The 22,475-nt window shown below is 40.2% G+C and overlaps 1 protein-coding gene across 1 annotated transcript; it reads left to right on the top strand.

The window, feature by feature from the left end:
• Nucleotides 1–469: 469 nt before the first annotated feature.
• Nucleotides 470–20,509, top strand: NIPAL1 (NIPA like domain containing 1; the record flags this gene model as incomplete). The annotated part of the gene is made up of 6 exons (XM_082654049.1): nucleotides 470–515; nucleotides 8,914–9,180; nucleotides 13,676–13,732; nucleotides 17,548–17,638; nucleotides 19,200–19,360; nucleotides 19,890–20,509. The coding sequence occupies 6 exons, from the start codon at nucleotides 470–472 to the stop codon at nucleotides 20,507–20,509; spliced, it is 1,242 nt and encodes a 413-aa protein (XP_082510175.1).
• Between the last annotated feature and the right edge of the window lie 1,966 nt (nucleotides 20,510–22,475).

Genomic DNA, 22,475 nt, shown 5'->3' with positions numbered 1-22,475 from the left:
CACAAAGCAGGGCGCTCAGAATCCAAAGGCAGGAGACATCCCGACCCGGAGAAGCCAGAAGGGGGCCTCAGCACAGACGTTTACGCTGCTAAATTCCCAAGGAGTTGGCTCGGTGGCCTCCACGCTCCGAGAGACGCCTTTACCCTGTAAAGTGTGTCTGTGCTTCTGTACTGCTTGGCTCCCGCAGTGGTCCCGGGTGGCGGTCGGCGCTCCCACCAGCCACACCAGTAACCCGGACCGCAGCCGCAGCCAGCGCGGCGAGAAAGAGCACCCAAGCTTCGGACCTCGGGGGCGGGGCTTGCACGGCGGCCGCACCCCGCCGTCCCCATTGGCTGAGGCTGCCCGGGGCCGGGGTCAACGCGCACCAGTCCGAGACCCCGCAGCTCCGCCCCAACGCTGATCCATGCGGAGGAGAAGCACAGGTGGGTGAGGATCGAGCTTCTGTGCCCGGGAAGCCTCGTCGGGGGCCATGGGGGGCCAGGTGAGGCTGCCACCCGGAGAGCCCTGCCGAGAAGGTGAGTGTCTGCCCAGAGCCGGAGGATCTGGCGTTCAGGTGGCGATGAGAGCGGGCGGGCGGTCCCGGGTACTTGTGGAGACCAGAAAGGGATACGCCGACTCTTCACGGGCTCATTCATGCATTTATTCATTCAGTCATTCCGCCAGTCAGCCAGTCAACAAGTATTTATCGGTGCCTACAATATGCCAGACTCTGTGGGGATGCTTGAGTCGAACAAGACATACGTGGCTCCCACCCTGGTCCGGAAGAGAGATCCATGTAAAATACGGAGAGCTGAGGGTCGTGACTGGGTAATCAGGGTGCTGTAGGAAGACTCTCAAGTCTCATCTGAAAAAGACGCTTCCACTGACTCGGACTCACTTCCAGAGTCCGTGGTCGACGTCACCCAGTGGGCAGAGGGCGTGCCCGCGGACCGGACAGGAGTCCAGTCTTGCGTCCTGCCCAACTTGGCGAGGGTCAAACACGGTGCAGGGTCAGGCGCCCTGGACCACCCCCCGCCCCATCCCCCGGGGGAAGGCTCTGAACAAACCTGGGCTGCCCACCTCTCTCCTCTTCCCTGGTGATGAAAACGGCTCCAACCCCAGTACCCTCGCGTCTGACTCGCTGTGAAGTCACTTCTTGGCTGCTTAAGGCGAGAGCAGGACAGAGGAAGAGACCGGGAACTGGGTGCACTCATTTAGGTTTCTCACTGCTTTCTAGTCTGGGGTTTCAGCCGCCCCCTGCGTCGTGTAAACTCTTAGGGCGCCACCCCTTGCCCTGTGCCAGGTGTTTACAACACTCGCAGGCTTTCTACAGTCTCAATACCAAAGGCGCGCGTGAGTCCGGATAAAAGTAGGGACACGGCTGCGGCGGCGGGGAGTGGGCGCGGGCGGACAGTGTGTATCATATGAAATGACACTTTTCAATTTTTACAGAGTCCAGAGAAAAGCAGATTTCTATTTTACCCGGTAAGGATGTAAAGAGGGAGGGGCCAGTGAGAGGCGTGACAAGAACTATCTTTCCAAAATTGCTGGCAACTTCCCCGGGTTTTCTCTTCTCTTGGCTCTCCCAGTTTATTCCTTGATGCGGAGAGTTGTTGTTGTTTTAAGGGGGGAAAAGGCAGTGAACCAGTCAAAACTGTGCCACCAAGAGAAAGAAGACACACAAAGAAAGAGAAAAATACCTGAACAATTCACAAACTATTCAGAAGTTGAGGTTTTGGAAGTGGTTACTAAGGCAGCTGGATCTAGAATTATTTCCTAGACAATCAGTCAGTCATTCTTTGTCTAAAGAATTCCTAAACTAGTAAGTCAGACTGTTACTAACACGTCCACCCTTGTTTACCCAAGGATCTGTAAGTAAGGAGGATGTGTGAATTACATCCACTTGTTTGAATTTAGGGATGATTTTCCTGCTTTGCTCATGCATTAAGTTCCAACAAGAAATATTCAAGCTCCATGCTTAATACCGGGGGTTAATTAACTGTGGTAATTAATTAGGTGGGATGCTAGTGGGAAAGACTTGAGAGAAATCAGAATCCTTCTTATCAGTAGTGGGAAGAGATTAGGCTTCGGCACCAGTCTTCTCAGCTATGACGGCCTCCTTGTCTTTCTTCATCTGTAAATTGGGAATAATTCCTACAGTTTAGAGTTTGAGGAACAGATGCAGATGGGATTACACATGAAGCACACACTTCAGAGCCTGACATGGAGTAAAGGCTCCATTTTTCATTTGTTCATTTATTCAAATGACAAGAGTCCCATGTGCCAGACATTGGCCTAAGTTCTAGAACAGAGGGATTTGCAAGACAATCTGGTCCTAGACAGTCTGGGTCTAGAGGCCCAGATAATTGGTTTTCATAATTAGCAATCCAACCAAGCACAAAATTATTTGAGCCTTTGTTTTTTTCTGTAGGTGTCCATCCCCATTCTCTGGCCTCTTGGATGCAGTGGTATACATTAATAATTCTGAGATTTTACTCGTTAAAAAAAAATCCATATTATAAACATTTCTCAAAATTCCACCAAATGCACATAACTTTTATCAGCAGGACAAGTTGCATTTTCTACGTAAACTATAGCTTCTTTTATGTTACACTAAAAAAGATTTTCTCCAGATTTTTACAGGACGATTAAAAGCAGAAGTTGTTTTTTCAGCCTTCTGTAGATTTCCTAAGTGCTGAAATTCAAGTGCTTTAAGGTATTAAAAATTCTTCACTAAAGGTTGTTCAAAAAGCAATATGTTATTACTTGCAGCAGTTTATGTAGGAAATCTGATGGTCAACAGTCCTCATAGAGTATTTGACCTCCAAAAACACTGATAGTGGGACAATCTTGTTTAGAGATACAAATTTTTAACTTTTTAAAAAATCAACAGTATCTGCTCAAATTTATTTGGGTTACTTGAAATAATGTGCTTCTTGCCCAGTCCTATCAGAGTTCGTATGTAGATATATCTGCTAAATATATCTGCTTGATTTCCAAATTTACTCAAACTTATTTCTCATTCTTATCTGCTCCAAATTTGCTCTAAATTATTTCTCATTCCTATTCTACTCCCCTTATTCCTGTTTTTCTGTTCGTTTTCTCACTAAAATTGTCAGTTTCCATGAGAACAGAGACCTGTTTACCTGTCTTGTTGATCACTGTCTCACCAGTTCTTAGAACAAGACCCTGGCACACAGGAAGTGCTCAATAAGAATTTGTTAAGTGTTGCATGAATGTATACGTAACATGGTGCCTTGCATGGTAGGTGTTCAACAACTGATTTGTTGGATGAATAAATAAAATTGATATATGGATATACGATGTTGTTGCAAAGCCATAATTAAGCTGTAAGAAGAAGTGTTTGGTTGGCAGTATTAAATTGTATGATGGAAAGTGAGAAATTCCTTTAGATTGGAAAGGCAGAGAAGGCCTTTCTAAGAAAGTGAGAGCTCAGTGAAGAGGAGTTAGGCATGCCAGCCACTACTAGCACTACGTAACAAGTAAAGGCTACTTAAAAGCTTTAAGGTGAGAAGGAATTTAGCCTATGAAAGGAAGAGGGGGAAAAATTAGAGAATGAGGTTACAGAGAACGCTGGAGGCCAGGATTCTGGAGGCCCTTGTAGACTGTGGTGGGGATTTTGGATTTTTTCTGAATGAAAAGGGAAGCCATTACAGAACTTTGCGAGGAGAAATGACAAGATTGGACCTACTTATCTAAAAGCTCATTTCACCTGAGCTTGTCCCCGCTACTCTTTGACCTCATCTCATACTATCTCCCTTCTCTCACCAGCCAGCCTGGCTGGTGCAGTTCCTTCCACCCCCTCAAGCAAATTCCCAAGTCTGGGTGTTTGCATTTACGCTTAGCAGAGAGGTTTTTCCATTCAGTGCTGTTTTAAAAAAAAAATACTCCTTCATGCGGCTTTTACTGCTTTCCATGGCACTCAACATATTCTGTAGTTATTAGTTCACTTGTTTATTCCCCCCCCATTAGAATGAATGTAATAGAGCAGGAATTTTATTTTACTCACTGTTGTAACCCCAGCTTCTAAAAAATGCCTGACAGATAATAGATACTCAATAAATATATATTGAATCAAAGAATGAAAAAGACAACCAGTGTTTTTTCAGAGAATGAGAGAGAGAGAAAGAGTAATGCAATGTAATGTCAGAGGTGAGCAAGCTTTAGAGCATGTAAAGCTTTTTTTTTTAAGTCCAGGATTAGGAATCTAGACTTTGTTATAACTGCCATGAAAATTCATGGGGAATTAAGCAGGGGAGTGATATAATCTGATTCACACTGGCTGATACTTGGAGAACAAATTGTAGGAGACATGAGAGATTTCATTCACTCTTTCCTTTGCTAATATAAATAGGCAGGTGTATCAGTCACCTATTGCTGTATAACACACAACCCAAAACCCAAAGGCTGAAAGCAACAATCATATATTCTTGCTTATGTGTCTGTAGGCCAGCTGATGGTTGACTAATCTAGACTGGGTACACCTGGGTGTCTCTGCATCAGGCTACATACTCACCTGGGTTTGGCTCCTTAATGTGGGATGAGCTTAGGTCTGCTCCATATGTTTTCATTCTGGGATCAAGCTGAAGGGGTAGCAGCTGCTCAGGGAAGCTCTATTCCTGAAAAGTACAGAGGTGCAAGAGAGTAAAGCCAACCATAATACCAGGTGGTAGACCCAACCATGTAAGTACATTTGAACCCTCTCCTTGTATCACCTCTGCTGATGTCCCATTGGCCACCAATTCACTCCCAGCTGACATCAAGGGAAGAATACTCTGCCCTCGTCGGGAGGGGTAAGGAAGTGACTAATTGCTGAATAATAATCCAAACTAACCAGTAGAATGGATGGTGAGACAATGATTTTCTCAAATTGGAAATATCTTGCAGTGATTAAAAATGTAGTTTTATATAGTCACTGATTTCTCAGAAACCAAGATACCAATACCCTATTCCATGTAATAATTGGACTATATATATTATTATTCTCTGTAGACAAATAGGACTTGAAAAAATTAAAGCATTTCATCTTTGTATAAACAATAATAAATTTTAACTGACTCTATTTGTACTTTATGTGTTTACTTTTCTGAAATAGAAAGAATAGTAGCCTGGGAATTGCGTTACCTGGCCCTGTTTGGGCAGTTACATGACTTTGGCAAGTCACTTAATATCTTGGCCTCAGTTTCTTTAAAATGTCTTCCAGCTACAAGTGCCTATGAATTTAGAGCTGGTCCATCAGCAATATTTATGAGCTACCAGGATTATAAGTAACTTACTCTGGGAACCAAGATAGCTTATGATGAAACCACAAAATTAAGGAAGGGGTCTTTAGAATCATCAAGTCCAACTCCTTCATTTTAGAGATGAAGAAACTGAAACCAAGAGTGATGACTCAACTTGCTCAAGATTATAGATAATTTGTAATGGAGCTAAAGGTGGGAAAAGGCATATAATCCCATAGAAAATTTCACTTTGTTTTAAAATTTTTAAGTTGTGTGTGTCTGTAAGGAAACATTCACACCCGTACATAGAAGATACATATTAAGTTGAATCATATGAAACTGCTATTTATGTAGGGTCAAAAATTGTCAAATATCATCAATTTCATTTGGTTTAACATAACTGAGAACATTAGCAGCACTGTTTGTAAAAGCAAAAACACTGTAAATTATCCAATGTCCACCAACTATAAAATAGAAAAATTAATGGTGAGATAGTCATGCAGTGGAATTCTATAGAACTGTGGGGAAAAAACCAAACCTTACAGCCAGAACATCAAGATTGATAAATCTCAAAAACAAGCAAGTCACCAAAGAATACATACTATATGATTACATTTTTAGAAGGTGCAAAAAGAGGCAAACGAAACACTTTATTATTTAAAGATATAATCTTATAGGGGAAATCATTTTTTTAAAGAAAAGGAGTATTAGACAGAAAATCAGGACAGTTGAAACCACACGGCTTGCGGAATCTTAGTTCCACCATCCGTGAAAGCGCTGAGCCCTAACCACTGGACCGCAAAGGAATTCCCAAGTTGTTATTTCTTAAAATGGGTGGTTGATACATTGGTGTGTATTGAATTATTTTTTTCTTTATAACTGACATATATTTCCTAAATCTTAATTATCCAATATTTAGAACAATATATAATAACATCGAAGAAGTTACAACATCATGCTGTTTGCTGACAGGAGTGTAAATTGGTACAGACACTTGAGAGGGTTATTGACAGTGTCTATTAAAATGAAAAATAAAGGGGAATTCCCTGGTGGTCTAGTGGTTAGGACTCCGAGCTTTCAGTGACGAGGGCTCGGGTTCAATCCCTGGTCGGGGAACTAAGATCCCACAAGCCCGGGCAATGCGGCCAAAAACAATAATAAAAATAAAATAAAATAAAATGAAAAATGAGTAATGTAATAAATTTTCTGTGTTGAAGAAGGTTTGGATTAAACTCTGGAGGATTACTTTGCTTACTAGAATCATAAGCCACCTCTGATTTTGAGATATCTCTAATTCCTCTGAAACCTTCCAAAGTCCCTGCCCACACGTTCTGCTTCATCCATCTCTCCCCTCCTGCCCAGCACCACTCCACACCCACCAACCCGCCAGTCACTCCCTCCTTCAGTCATACCTGCTGTGGGCTCCCTCCTTAATATGCTCCCCAAACATAAAACAATTTAAGTTCTAAGGTCAGTAACTAGACAAGATTTTTATTACTTTTTCCTGCCATAAAACTTGCAGCATTGGGACTTCCCTGGTGGTTCAGTGGTTAAGAATCCGCCTGCCAATGCAGGGGACACAGGTTCGATCCCTGGTCCAGGAAGATCCCCCATGCTGCGGAGCAACTAAGCCTGTGCACCACAACTACTGGGCCTGAGCTCTAGAGCCTGCGAGCCACAACTGCTGAGCCTGAGCACCACAAATACTGAAGTCCGTGCGCCTAGAATCCGTGCTCCACAACAAGAGAAGCCACCGCAATGAGAAGCCCGCGCACCGCAATTGAGAGTAGCCCCCGCTCGCCGCAACTAGAGAAAGCCTGTGTGCAGCAACAAAGACCCAACGCAGCCAAAAAAAAATAATTAAAAAAAATTTTAAGTTAAAAAAATTTTTTTTTAAGTTTTAAAAATTTTTAAACTTTTTAAGTTAAAAAAATACCTTGCAACATTAATGTCCGCTTACAATGAGAACTTATAAAAGGCAACAAAACTTATTTGCACTCCCTTATCACCTTCTGCCTCCACACCCCCTAAAATGTTGGAAACATTTTGCTGTGTCAACAGCTCAGAAAGAATATTGTTTGATTGGAATGAGGTCCACCCACACTGTTTCCAGAGATAAAGTTTTGGAATGGTTATGTTAACTACATAGTAAGTGACACTAATGCAGCCATGGAGTTTACTGGACAGTCAAGTCAGATGTTTTCCCAAGAATTCACGTAATCAAAATCTTACTACCAAATATTACTTTGCACTCTTAGGGGTTGGATGAGATGAACAGTGCCTGGGACAGATTGCTAGATGCTAGCTTATGTGAAAATTTGCAGCAATTCTTACTAAAACAACCAGCCTGAATAATTCCTCAGTTACCATAGAATATCCCTGAAGTAATATAATTCTCTTCGGAATATTTAGAAGTTTTGTCCCAGAATTTATCCTGTATCACAGGATCAAAGTTGGTTCATTTTCAAATTACAGAGATAAATGAAATAGTAATCACGAAAAGATTGAATTCAATTATTTTACCTTTTGCTAGCCCTGAACTTTACGGTTGTTTCTCAACTGTGTATGTGGTAAGATTCACGTAACTTCATAATGCTTTGCCCAGGAGGCATAGATCCTGTTTTTAAAGTTTTGTTTCTAAGACATCATTTAGTTGTTCATGTGCCCTCTTAAGATTTTTGAGATGTAAAACAGATTTTCTTTTTTCAATTAATTCTAAAATTGTAGTTGATTAATTTTTCTTTGCCCATTTTTGTTTAAGGTAAGTCATGCTAGGGAAATATGCCTTTTAAATGGAACAAAAAAAGTTGAGAAGATGGTCAGAAAACCTAGTCACGGTGTCACCTTGTTTGCAGCTTTTTGAGTGGAGAATAGATTATAAAAAGTTTCTTAGTGTAAAATGTTTTTATTCTGTGTTTTAGTATTTAGCCTCAAAAAAAAAAAGAAAGGCACTTAATAATGGGTCTGGTTCAGTGGATTTACATGCTCATTTGAATCCTATTCAGGAAAAAAAAAAAACCTCCTGATATTAATTCATTTGTCTATTAGATTCTTTTTTTTTTTTAAGGAGGAAGTGAGTTAGTAGACCTGCAAAATTATTCTTTTTAGGAAAGTGGTCCAGAAAACTAAACCCGCTTTTAAACATGTTTTCTGAAATGAACAATTCGTACCCCACCAAGTGGGATAGCTCAGTTTCCTGTAACATGGTGATTTCTAGACCCACAGGGTTACTCTGCCCTTTTCCACCTTCAGTCGCCACATATGCTGCTGCTTTCCTGGAGACACACTGATGGCGTGAAGGAGAGAAGTGGACATTGTAGGGCTGTGATGAACCGCTGAGCCCAAGCCGGGTCTGAACAGCTCCAGGCTGCTCCAGCAGGCTGCTGCTGGCTGGAGCAGAGAACCGAGTACTGCTAGATCTTCCATTTTATGAGAGGAATCCAGACTTTCACGTGAAGTCTCGCATATTTGCATGATAACAGCTCAACAACTTTGCAGACATTTTGAAGAACCTGTGTGAGCCCAGCTGAACCTGTGAGCCCGTGGACCACGTGCTGGAGACCGCCCATCGGGCAGTAAAAAAACAGTGTGTCAGTACCGCCCACTCAAGTTTCTCTTTCTTGGAGAAAGAAAATAAAGATTAGTGTGTCTCCCTTTCGTCGGTTGACATTTCCCTCTTTCCCTTTTCCAGGCTACGTGCTGTCTCTGATCTGTCCGAATGCCTCCCAGGCTTGGTGTGAGATCACACGTGTGTCACAGCTGCTGGCTTCTCCTGTCCTCTACAGGGACCTGAATTCCAGCATAACCAACTGCAGCATTTCTGCAAATGCAGAGAACAAATACAGTCTTTATGTGGGCCTGGTACTGGCAATAAGTTCCAGTATTTTTATTGGCTCCAGTTTCATCTTGAAAAAAAAGGGCCTCTTACAACTGGCCAACAGGGGCGTTACTAGAGCTGGTAAGAAATGGATGCAGCTAACGAATTCAAGTTTCTAATTGCAGAAATCATCCTACTGTAAGACCACGGTGCTACAGGAATAACATTTCACTGTCTCTGTCTTCACCCCTATTCCTGTTCTTAGCAACTGTTCTCAGCAGTTTCCAGGATTGAGCCAGTTGTGTCTCCTTTAGGGTGAGACTAAAATGCAAGAGGTTTGGGGTGTGGGATGAGCTCTTCTTTCATAGCCTTAGTCTGAGATTCCAGGATTTAGTCAGATCAGGCGACTCCCCTGATTAAAACACATCAGTGGCTTTTCTTTGCACTCAGAGTAAAATCCAAACATCCTTGCACAGTCTCTGACCTCACCTGCTGCCTAAAATGGCCTGTGCTACCTCTCTAGCTTCATCTTCAGCCTCCTTCACTATCGTGTGCTTTTCTCTGGCTCCTGGAATGTACGGAATTCTCTCCCACCTCGAGGTCTTTTCCTTTGTCTGCAGCTCTCTTCTGCCTGACTGTCATTTAGCTGACTCATCCTTCAGACTTCAGCTAAACTATCACCCCTGCAGAAAGGCCTTCCTCGACCATCCTCTCTGGGGAGGTTTCACTCACCTCTACCCCTGCTATTCTCTATCACTGCACTAAGGGTTTCCTTCGTTGTACTTGGAATAACTTGTCATTGTACATTAATTGTCTATTTACTTGTTGTCAACAGGCTTACTTGTTTGACAGTAGATTCACAAGAGCAGGAACGTACCCTAGCATAGGGGTTGGCACCCAATAAGTATTGTCAAATCAGTAAATGGATTGCAGTAGAGTTAGGTTACTATTTGTAGTGACATTTCAGAAGCTGTGTAGCTCTGCTTGGCTATCCTTCATTAACCATGAGTTTTCTATTCATTCTTATCAAGAATAATGTCCTAAAAGAGTTAAATATCGTTCTAAGGTTCATAGGGGAAAATAAATGGCTATGAATTGTGCAAACAAGTTTATAAAAGAGTACTATTGAGGGGACATAGATAAAACAGTTTGGCATTAACAAAGATAGACAAAATAATAAAAGATAATTGAAAACTTATATAAGTACATACAGCAATTTAATATACAATTTTTAAAACTGGCATTTCAATCCACTGGAGAAAGGATTAATTATTCAATCAAAAGTACTGAGACAACTGGCAAAAACTAGAGGAGACAAATGTGAGAGCTTTACTTTATACCATTTGGTAAAATAGATTCCTCATAGTTTAGAGTTAAATTTAAAATGAAATATTTTTTTAAAAAAAAACCTAAAAGAAAGTCTTCCTAAGCATAAAGATAAAGGAAGAAACAATTCTATATAAAGGAAGAGATTATCTGGATTGACCCCCCACAAAAAAAAAATCCTACATGAAAACACCTTTAACTGAAACTAAAAAGGAAATGACATGTGGAGAAAATTTTCAAACTATATGACAAAGGGTAGTTAAGTCACAATATACAAAGAGTGATTATAGTCGATAAGAAAAAGATAGGTACATAACAGAAAAAAGGCAAAACACATAAACAAGGAACTCACAGAATAAGAATTGTAAGTGGCCAATAAACATCCCTAAGTAAATGTTACTTCACTAATACCCAAAGATATACCAACTATATAACATTGAACTCTTGGGTTTTACCTACTATTTTAACAATATTTGGTTTTTCTTTAAAAAATAATGCCCTATGTTGGTAAGGGAATTTGGGAAATAGATAGCCCTCTCAAACATTGGTGGAAGCAATATAAATGGGTACAAACTTTCCTGAGAGCAATTTGGGAAAGCTTAAAAATGTTAATATCTTAAAATCTAATAATTCTACCTCTAGGAATTTGTCTTAAGAAGCGAACGAAGCTACAGTACTATAATCAAAACAGTGTTGTATTGGCACAAAAACAGACATATAGATCAGTGGAACAGAATAGAGAGTCCAGAAGTAAACCCACACACCTACGGTCAATTAATCTACAACAGAGGAAGCAAGAATATACAATGGAGAAAAGACAGTGTCTTCAACAAGTGGCGCTGGGAAAGCTGGACAGCTACACGTAAATCAATGAAATTAGAATATTTCCTCACACCATATACAAAAATAAACTCAAAATGGTTGAAAGAGCTAAATATAAGATGTGACACCATAAAACTCCTAGAAGAGAACATAGACAAAACATGCTTGGACATAAATCGTGGCAATATTTTTAGATCAGTCTCCCAAAGCAAAAGAAATAAAAGCAAAAATAAACAGGACCTAATCAAACTGAAAGCTTTTGCACAGCAAAGGAAACCACCAAAAAACTAAAAAGACAACCTATGTAATGGGAGAAAATATTTGCAAACAATGTAACCAATGAGGGGTTAATATCCAAAATATACAAATAGCTAGTACAACTCAATATCAAAAAAACAACCCAATCAAAAAATGGACAGAAGATCTAAATAGACATTTCTTAAAAGAAGACATACAGATGGCCAATAGGCACATGAAAAGATGCTCAGCATTGCTAATTATTAGAGAAATGCAAAGCAAAACTACAATGAGGTATCATCTCACACTGGTCAGAATGGCTATCATCAAAAAAGTCTACAAATAAGAAATGCTGGAGACGGTGCGGAGAAAAGGGAACCCTCCTCCACTGCTGGTGGGAATGTAAATTGGTACAGCCACTGTGGAAAACAGTATAGAGTTTCCTTAAATAAAAATAGAGCTACTATATGATCCAGCAATCCCACTCCTGGGCATATTTTCAAAAAAGATGAAAACTCTAATTTGAAAAGATACATGCACCCCAATGTTCAAAGCAGCGCTATTGACAATAGCCAAGACATGGAAACAACCCAGGTGCCCATCAACAGACGACTGGATTAAAAAGATGGGGTATATAAATACAATGGAATATTACTCAGCCATAAAAGTAAATGAAATCTTAACATTTACAGCAACATGGATGAACCTAGAGAATATTATACTAAGTGAAGTAAGTCAGACAAATATATGAAATCACTTAGATGTGGAATCTATAAAATAATACAAATGAATATATATACAAAAGAGAAACAGACTCACAGACACAGAAAACAAACACATATATATTATATATACATACATATATATATATATATATGGTCTCATACAGGTTAAATTAATAATAATAATATATAATAGACCAGATTTTAGACTATTCAATCATTAAGGGCTGAGAAAGTATTTGTGATATTAAGTTTTTTAAAAACAGCATATGAAATCATATTTTAATTTTCCAATTTGGTTATTTGCAAATTTTGTAAGGCGAAAGTCATAAATAAACATGGTTAACTGCTTTGCAACATAATCCTCACAGCTAACATATCCTTTTTAGCTTAACTATAACAAAATCAGATAGGTCAAGTTCACAGCGTTAAGTATATTAAAATTGGTGAGAAAATTGCAATTTCTAAAACAATCATAACAATGACTTAAGCTCACAAATTACAGAGTGGGAAGATAACTCTCTGAATATCTTAGGAAAGGTTTTTGTCCTTTTCAGTAGACTAGACAAATTCAATTTCATGGTGCCAAGGTAGAGAATAAGTAGAATCCAGCTGGCCAATGCTGGCTATTCTCTCATTGACTATCCAAAATCTCAAAAGCTCTTATGTCAACCATCTTCATCCCTTTGAGGTCCTCCTTAGGTACCAACCTAATTTATGATTTATGGTTTTCTGTCTTTAATTTTTTAACTGTGGCTGAAACAAAGTATTTAGGGCTTATAATACTCTATGTCCATATCTGAATGGCATAAATATAGTGTGGACGAAAAATATAACCTGCCATATCAGTAAACAAAGGGTGTTGCCAACATCAGGCCATTAGCCACTGCAGCCACCAGCAGACAGTGCATCCTGAGGCCGTTCAGGATGGAGAAAACAGGATACTGGCCCTAGATAGTTAAAGTGCATATCAAAGGAATGATTTCAATGAGCCCAGACTCTTGCATCTTCCCATACATAGAAAAGTGCTAAATTCATTTTCTTGAATTAATGGTAATCTTTTGATGTTCCAACTACCTGTTTTGTTTGTTTGTTGTTTTTGCAAAAACTCCTATATATCCTGACTCCTCCCTCACTTATTCAGGGCAGTTGCTCAGAGCTGTCTGAGAGGCTGCCTCCTGGGCTGAAGTCCTCAGCAAGTCCACCAAATAAAGCATAATTCTCAACTTTCAGGTTGTGCGTTTCTTTTCAGTAGACAGTAGTAAACCTGATGACTAAATAAAATTTTCCTGCAAATGAAAAAACTGACTTTGTGTGAAATCAAAGACAATATAAAAAAAGATTTGGAAGATTTCTAAATGGAAGATTTACTGGAAATGACCAAGTAAATAAGCTAAAGGTGAGATATACTGACTAGGCCTTAAGCCTTGTGTTTTCCAACCATACTCCGGTGCCTTTTGTAGAAGTTAATTCCTCAAACCCTCTTCCTCCACTTTAGAACTTAATTTCTCTTTGTATCATTTTCCTAGGACAAGGTGGATATTCTTACCTCAAGGAATGGCTCTGGTGGGCAGGATTACTCTCAAGTAAGTCCTTAATGCCGAGAATAGCGTTTGCTTGTAAAATGATAAAGTACATGCAATTGTTCAAATTGATTAATTTAGCTAAGTGTTAAGGATGGCATTTAAGTCTAGAAATTTTTGTGTGGGCATAATGTCTTACATATAAAATAAATCACATGTATTTAGAATTAAGTTTTGCTCTTTCTTCCCCCCACCTGCACATTCTCAATACTGTTTTGGAATGCAAGTAAAAAAGTTATTGTCTGGAATCTTATATTTTATCACAAACTTCTCCTTCTCTTGTATTTTATTCCCCATAACAATTGAGGGAAATGCTTCCCTCCCACATTTTCCCAGCTCCTAATTCAATATGCGACTGTTCTCGCTGCATAGAGTAGGTACACTTTCCTGGCCAGGACCAAAATATGGATAAATGAAAGTCCCCTTGGACTGCTTAGCTCTGAACAAATGGAGAGAAGATGAAGGTTGCCAGCACTCTCCTTCCTCCTAGACTTGCCCTGAGGATTAAATGAGACTCTGTATGAGGTGAAAGCACTTTCTAAACGCTAATGTGATGTCCAGTAAGAAGGCAGTGTATCGCCCGCAGGCACTTTTGCAGATTTATATCTCCCACCTAACTCCTCTGAACTTTCTCAAATTCCTAGCCTGAAACTTCCAGGGAAAGGACCTCATAAATTGTAGTTTCACACTACTTCCAGCCATCTCTGCAGCCAAAAGCCTTAAAACTTCCATTGATTTTCTTGTACTAAGTAAGACATTTCAGTATTTTTGAGATCCTGTTACAAGAAAGAATTGGATAACTTTCCTTTAATAAATGGTGGTATCTAAAAGGCTTGTTACCTGAAAACTGGGTTCATCTCTTGATGGGTGTCAAAAGACACAACCAAGTCAGAGATTGGGAGAAGGAAGGATTTATTACTTGCAGCAAGTAAGGGGAACACTGGGGATCTTTCCCAAAGCAGTGTCTTCCCAAACAGCAAAATTAGGAAAGTTTTAAGCTAAAAGTACATGCATATTCATGAAGGGGCTTGAGCAGAGGAGAATTCAGCATAGAATTGGGGCAGAGGTTGACAAAATCCAAGCATTAACTGATGGAAGTCACGAGGGTCAGAAAAGGTCAACATCAGGACTTCCCTGTGGTGCAGTGGTTAAGAATCCACCGGCCAATGCAGGGGACATGGGTTCGAGCCCTGGTCCAGGAAGATCCCACATGCTGCGGAGCAACTAAGCTCGTCCGCCACAACTACTGAACCTGCACTCTAGAGCCCTCAAGCCACAACTACTGAAGCCCACACACCCTAGAGCCCGCACACCGCAACTACTGAGCCCACACGCTGCATCTACTGAAGCCCGTGGGCTCTAGGGCCCGTGTGCCGCAACTACTGAGCCCACATGCTGCAACTACTGAAGCCTGCGCACCTAGAGCCCATGCTCCGCAACAAGAGAAGCCACCAAGAAGCCCGTGCACTGCAACGAAGAGTAGCACCTGCTCGCTGCAATGAGAGAAAGCCCGCACACAGCAACGAAGACCCCACACGGCCAAAAATAAATTTTAAAAAATTTAAAAATAATAATTATAATACCTTAAAAAAAACAACTTCTAAAAAATAAGTGTTATATATGCTGGGGAAGCACCATGTTTCAATTAAGAAAAAAAGAAAAGGTCAACATCATCGTCCCTTGGGTTCAAGTTGATCTGGTGGTTGAGGGGACTTAAATTCTGCAAAATAGCTCAAGGAAGTACTTCAGGCTAATCTTTACCATTGACACAGAACTGGGAGTCTTTACAACTGATTTATCATCTTTGCTGCTGTTACTTCTCTCTGATATGGATACTCTCTGTATCTCTCTGATACAAACTCTGATAACAGTTTGTTCTTTTGTTCCCTTAAGATCATTAATTACTGAGACCTGTTTGAGGGCAAGCATTGTGGCCAGGCTTAGATCAAAAAAAGGCTTAGTCCTAAAATGGCTTCTCTTATGTCAAAGAGCTATATCTGGTTCTTTTCTCCAGGGATCCCATACCCTATCTGCATACAGGATGGTGAATAAAAATAATTTAAATTTGTATAGCTTTTTCAGCTTTTAAGGTGTTTTCACATCTGTTTTCTTACTTCATTTGAGTAAATGTTGTCAGGGACTGTGCTGGGAAGATTCCAAATAAATATTTGGATCATTCTTTCTCCTTTTCTCTCTCTCTCTGTCTGTCATATCTCTCCACCCTCTACCCACACAATAGAATGAAAGTAGAAGGAGAATATTATATGGCTATGTTTGTAATTTTAGTCTCACCATGCACAAAGTTTCTGCCAGTACTAAAGAGTGAAAAGCACAAGTCTTCAACATCAGAGATTTTATCTAGTGACAAACATATAGTACTTTAATTATGAAATCAGTATTTTCCTGGAAAGCTGTCTGTAATGATAAAAATATAAATAATGAAGTATTCAAGAAAACATGTCGATGAAAAAAATGAATCAGTCGATCTAAGAAAAAAATGGAAAGTTTTATTCACACCGAACTGAGGATTATAAGCCGGGAACAGCCTCTCAGAAACAGAACTGCTCCGCCTGTTAGAGATCAAAGCACAGTTATAAGTTCTTGAGACAGGGGGCATTAAATGCCATCTAATGGACAGTTTACGCAATCCAGAGCTGCACTTACAAAGAGAGTAGTGGGCCCTTATGAGATTAAGAAGGAAGGTCATCTCCTAAGGAGGTCTGGTTAATGCAGACGCACAACACACACTAAAGGGGAGGGAGGAGGCCCAGATGGGCCAAAAAAGAAAATTATGTTTACATTTTTCTCATCTTGCCATAAAGTATGAATTTCATTTCATTACTTACTATTCTGAGAAAACTACCACTGTTGCTCTGAAGAGAGCAGTCTCCTACCATTCTGTATGTTTCTATTTGTTTTATGATATTTTAAAGCTGATTACTCCTGTAGATTTGGCAGGGGCTGGGGTCGGGCTTGGGGGGTGGAGTGGATAGCAGCCAGAGGGAAAAAGAAAATGGGTGCTGGTGTCTTTTATCTGTTCCAGGAGCTCTCTCTACAGTGCGTCTGCTTGGCACAGTTGACAGCGTGAAATGCTACATTCTGTGGGCAAGCATTCAGTTGTGACCCATGAGAATAATTTGGCCCCAATTCAAGGGCCCAACTCTTAGAAAGATGTTCCCTCACTCTAGAAGTTAATTGCATCACACTATCTTATGGAAGCCTGGAGTTCCTCAGATAAGGATTCCAGGAGCATGTTGTTAGGACTTTCAAAGAGCTGCTTGGATATCCTTGAGCTACTGAGATACTGTCACTTACTTGTAGATCGTCTGCAATCCAGAGGTGCCTGACTACACAGGCCCGTGGTAGGCATCTCTGCCTATCCCCTGCCTAGACCGTACATCTCTAGAAAGCGTTCTAATTTTACAAGCTGCTTTATTGTTAATTTGCACAGCAGTAGGTATTCTTGAGCAAACAATCATTCTTACTTACTCCAAAGCTACCTCTTCTAGATTTCATCTGAGTGACCACATATGTTTCTGGTTCTAAAGTAACTAAAAACTTTATTGAAGGTCATTGAAAATAGATATTCCTCTGTCGCCACTTTTTGCATTAATTGAGTTTGTATCACCAGGTAATTACAGTTTATTCTTTTAATACCAAACCTTCCCCACCTTCCCTAAAAGAAGTTAAATTATTCCTTTTCATTAGACATATGAGTGTCTGTGGGATAAAAGACGACTGCTTTACATGTATCAGTTGTTTTTCTCATAGGAGCAATAAGCCTGTCTTTTATATTAATGCTGCTGCTTGCTTTCCAGTGGGAGCAGGCGAGGCTGCGAATTTTGCAGCTTATGCTTTTGCACCTGCCACCTTGGTCACCCCACTGGGCGCGCTGAGTGTTCTCATAAGGTACGTAAGCAATAAGGAACTTGGCTTCTGTGGGAGTTTAATACCATGATAAACTTAACCCACAAGAAACAGATGACGAAGCATACCTCAAAACAGAATTTTGAAAATTATAAAACTAATGTGAGAAGACTATACAATAAAGAGCAGGAGAAACAGGAAATAGATGGTCTTCCCGCAAAACACAGAGTAATTGTGCGTTTTCTTTGTGACGATGCAGTGGAGCCAAGCAGATTTTTTTTCCCTCTCACCTGAACAAATTGCTGCAGCCCTTTTAATGCTTTCTGTTGTCATAGTGGCTAATGACCGTAGTTGTCAGAGGACTTTACAAAGCATGGTGTTCGGGTTAAATTTCAACTTTCACTAAAACTCTTGCATTGTCTGCTGGATACTTGTGTTTGGAGATATCTTAGTTTCTTTTAGTACTGGAAACAGGAATCATTTTCCTGTCAATAAAAAGTGGATCTAACATTTCTGAGTTGGTCTTTATTATGATTCCAAATGAATGTGTTCCATGAACTCTTTTATTTTGTAACTAAGCAACTGTTTTGTTTGTTGTCTTTTTCTTTTCCTTTTATCTCCATTCATTACCAACCTCTAGAAGAAAGCTTATGACTAAGGCTACCCACTTCTTTTCACCGTCTTTGTAGGATTGTTGTGAGAAGTAAGTGAGTCCATACAGAAAGCACTAGAACACTGGCTATTAGTGAATGGTAGATATCGGTAGTAGCACTTTTTGCTGAGGCTGCCGTCCTCATCAGTGGCCACGTGAGAGTGACTCGCAGAAAGCACCTGGTAATTGACCATAGTCTTGGGTGCAAATGGATACTGATAATGCCCTGGTGGGAGTGCCAGGGCATCAGGAGAAGGGGCCACAGTGGACCTACTGGTTGAGCCGCAGGATGGCATCTGTGTCCGTGGTGGTGCCAACCTAGAACTTCCTGAGGCCATGGCAACAAGGTAGTGGGAGCAGTGAATAGGTGAAAGTATCAGAGCAATAGCAGCCGGTCAGGAAATATTTTAATATTTTGACAACCCATATGGTTGTACTTGTGTGTACCAGGTAACTATTGGCCCTGAGCAGAGTAATTCTTCTTTAGGTATATATCGTTCTTTGAAGCTTTCATGAGCACACATGTTCTAAATGTGTCATGACAGTAAGATGTAAAAGTTCTTCCATTTTGTTTGGCTTTACAGGAGAAAATGGGGAAATTCAAAATGAATTGAGTGGGACCTCTTAGAAGGTCATGGGAAGATTACAGGTGTATAGAATGCCTGTTATAACTTTTTAACTATAAAAGCAATTAAGCAGACTTGATTACTTGTATTTTTCTAGATACAAATTTAGTAATATATAACGAACTTCACACACAGAAAGGAAGGAAGGGAGGGAGGGAACGAAGGAAGGAAGGAAGCCAGCCAACCAGGGTTTTCAGTGTCACGTAGCATATTCCAATCAGTTGATTGGGATACAGATTGGTGCGCACTGCAGTGCGACGTCTGAGCTGCCATGGAATCCAAAGGTAACTGAACAAGAGTGATTTTTTTTTTCTTCTTCCAACAGTGCACTGTTGTCTTCCTATTTTTTAAATGAGCACTTGAACATTCATGGGAAAATAGGCTGCACATTAAGTATATTGGGGTCAACTGTGATGGTTATCCATGCCCCACAAGAAGAGGAAGTTGCTTCTCTGCATGAAATGGAAATGAAATTGAGAGACCCAGGTCTGTGATTCAACCAAAAGAAACACTTACTCAAATTCTGCTCCACTTTCTCTTCTCATCAAATGAATTGGTAATAATATTGTAATAGGCTTCCTAGAAGCCTAGTTGTGGGTTGAGATACAGTACAGTTTGACCGAGTGATACCAGTCTTCTGAAAATGTGGCACAACTTATTTTTGTGTCCATGCTTCCCCTCCACAAAATGAAAGGAAGAGATGGGGATAGAAAAGGGAAAAGACTTATACTCCAACCCAAACTTTCACATCTTTCTCCCTCTGAAAATAAAAAGTCAATCAGACAATACCCGCTGTACCTCATAGTGTTGTCTGTGAGGTTCAAATGATATGTCTGTGAAAGTCCATTGTGAAATATTGAGCCATGCAGTAAAATGTTGTTGTTCCTGTTTTTTTATTTAGTCTCATGTCTCTTTCTAAAACACCTAGGCTCCTAAACTCATGACTAACAAGATTTCAAAAAGATTTGATCCTATCAGCATTTTCTGAAGTCTAATTCTTTTCTCCTCCTAACAGGATTTATCTCCTTTGCTGTGATCATAACTGTGATCTCCTTGGTGCTGATTTTGATTGTAGCTCCCAAGAAAGGACAGACCAATATATTGGTCTACATTTCAATCTGTTCATTGATTGGAGCATTTTCAGTTTCTTCTGTCAAGGGCCTGGGAATTGCCATTAAGGAACTACTGGAATGGAAGCCCATTTATAAGCATCCCCTGGTCTTTGTTTTGCTGGCTGTACTCGTGCTTTCAGTGACAACACAGATTAACTATCTCAACAAGGCACTGGACACCTTTAACACATCTCTTGTGACTCCCATTTATTATGTGTTCTTCACTTCCATGGTAGTAACTTGCTCCGCCATCTTATTCCAAGAATGGTATGGCATGAATGCTGGAGATATCATCGGGACTTTGAGTGGGTTCTTCACCATTATCAATGGCATCTTCCTTCTGCATGCTTTTAAAAACACTGACATTACCTGGAGTGATCTGACATCCACTACTCAGAAAGAAGTCCTCTCTCTGAATGGCAATGAAGACAAATACGTCTTACTAGAGAATGTAGAATGTTCAGCCCCAGGATTTGACGATGACATTACCTTGTTTAGCAGGACTGATGATCAAAGTCCCTAGAAACCCTGAACTTTAACCGCTAAGAGACACTTGGAGAGGAGAAGGAATACCTGATTCTTGGAACAACTATTAGGAAAGCTGGCATTTTTAAAGTTCTAACTAATAATTTAGACATGAGGCCAAATAAAAATGCCTTTATTTTTGGCCATCAAATTTGAAAATCAGGGCTTCCCTGGTGGCGCAGTGGTTGAGAGTCCGCCTGCCAATGCAGGGGACACGGTTCGTGCCCCGGTCCGGGAAGATCCCACATGCCGCGGAGCGGCTGGGCCCGTGAGCCATGGCCGCTGAGCCTGCGCGTCCGGAGCCGCAACGGAAGAAGCTGCAACAGTGAGAGTCCCGCGTACCGCAAAAAAAAAAAAAAAAAAAAAAATTTGAAAATCAAAGTTTTGATCCTCCTCCAGAAGGCTGCTGCTGTTTTTCATTTCTGCAAACTTGAAATATCCCCTAAGCATGAACGAAGTCAAAGAGTTAGATAACTCTCAGAATAATAATCTCTTTCTTCTGGTCACAATATGTTTGGTTCTGCCTGGTGGCTCTTCATTTCTTTGGCCGCTATTCTTAGTCTCTCAGTAATTCACAGGTAAACACAACTGTGTGCTGATAAGCAGAATATCAGTCACCATTCTCTAATGAGTCATAGTTTCAAATTATTAAAACTGAGAAGCGAGATCACTGATGCCTCCCACCTTCTACAACTTCCTTCTTTCTAAACTAGGTAGCTAACGGGTAGAGTGTTAAAGAAAAAAATAGACATGTTGGAAATCTGCTGCTTGGTGGGCTAGAGTGTGTAACACACACATGCCCATGAAGGGCTTATAAATTGTAACTTATTGAGGAGTTTGAGGAGAATAGGAAGGCAAGTTAACTTCTTAGAAAACTCAGGGAATACTACAGGAAAATACCTTTTCCTATTAAAGCCTACATAAAATTTTCCTATCTCACTCCAGGTGCATGGCAGGAGTAACATTTTTGGTGGTCTCTACCGTTTATGGATAGATTAATCCATTAATCTTTTCTCATTGATTTAATGGAAAAGAAATTAGCTATCTTATTTCTAGACTAACTTATTTCTCTTAAAAAAAATCCTAACCAAAAAATTATGACATTAAAAACAAACAAAAACTCTTCAGGTTGACTGGATTATTCTCTTCTAATGTCAAATGTTATTAGTTTTGTTTGTTTGTAATCTACCTCAAGTCTACTCTGGGTAATAATAGTAGATTCTTTTCTTCAGAATTCTATTAAAGTGACTTTAGCATTTCCCCAGTTCGGTTGAACTGTGACTGATTTTCACGGTGATGACCTGAGATGACTGCAAAGCCCTAAAGTGCTGGCATAGTTTCTTCAGCATAGTTTAGTGTTGAGTGCAATTCAGTGCATTCTAAACTTTTGAAAATTGATAATCTGTGGAAGATTCACGGGTTGATACCTTAGGTCAAATATATGTTTACTGTGTTGATTGCTGTTTCACCTTAATTGTATATCAGATATATAAGCTATGAACACAAGTTTGTACAAAAAGTATTCTCTCAAAAAGCAGTGTCTGAAAGTTGTAGAAATTCTTTTAAGTTTCTCTTTTTCTGTTGAAAACTCTGTTGATTTCTCCAGGACACCTTCTTGGTGAGGAAATTAATAGCACCCAACCTGAGGTTGGGGTAGTCCTCCACTCGACTGTATCTTAGTGTCAGATATTTCTTCAACGTCACCTGTTGACAAAGCTTTGCCCTTGGTATATTGTGCCCAGGTTAAAGGTTCTTGTAACACAAGAACCCATGTGTACACTGGGTTGGAAAATGAACTGGTGTTGACACATACACCCAGGAGAAAGTCTGAGAAAGAGCTAATGAGCTGAAATCTGTTGAGAAACAATGAAGCATTTGAAAAACTCTAAAAATCTCTGGTGGGCATATGCATTGAAAAACTAAAATGTTGCAAATCCGAAACCCAGAGTACTTTTTCCCAAATA

Source organism: Grampus griseus, assembly GCF_964374135.1.
Source record: "Grampus griseus genome assembly, chromosome: 4".
Lineage (NCBI taxonomy): Eukaryota > Metazoa > Chordata > Mammalia > Artiodactyla > Delphinidae > Grampus > Grampus griseus.
The sequence above is the reverse complement of the archived record's forward strand: the minus strand, read 5'-3'. Positions and strand labels throughout refer to the sequence as shown.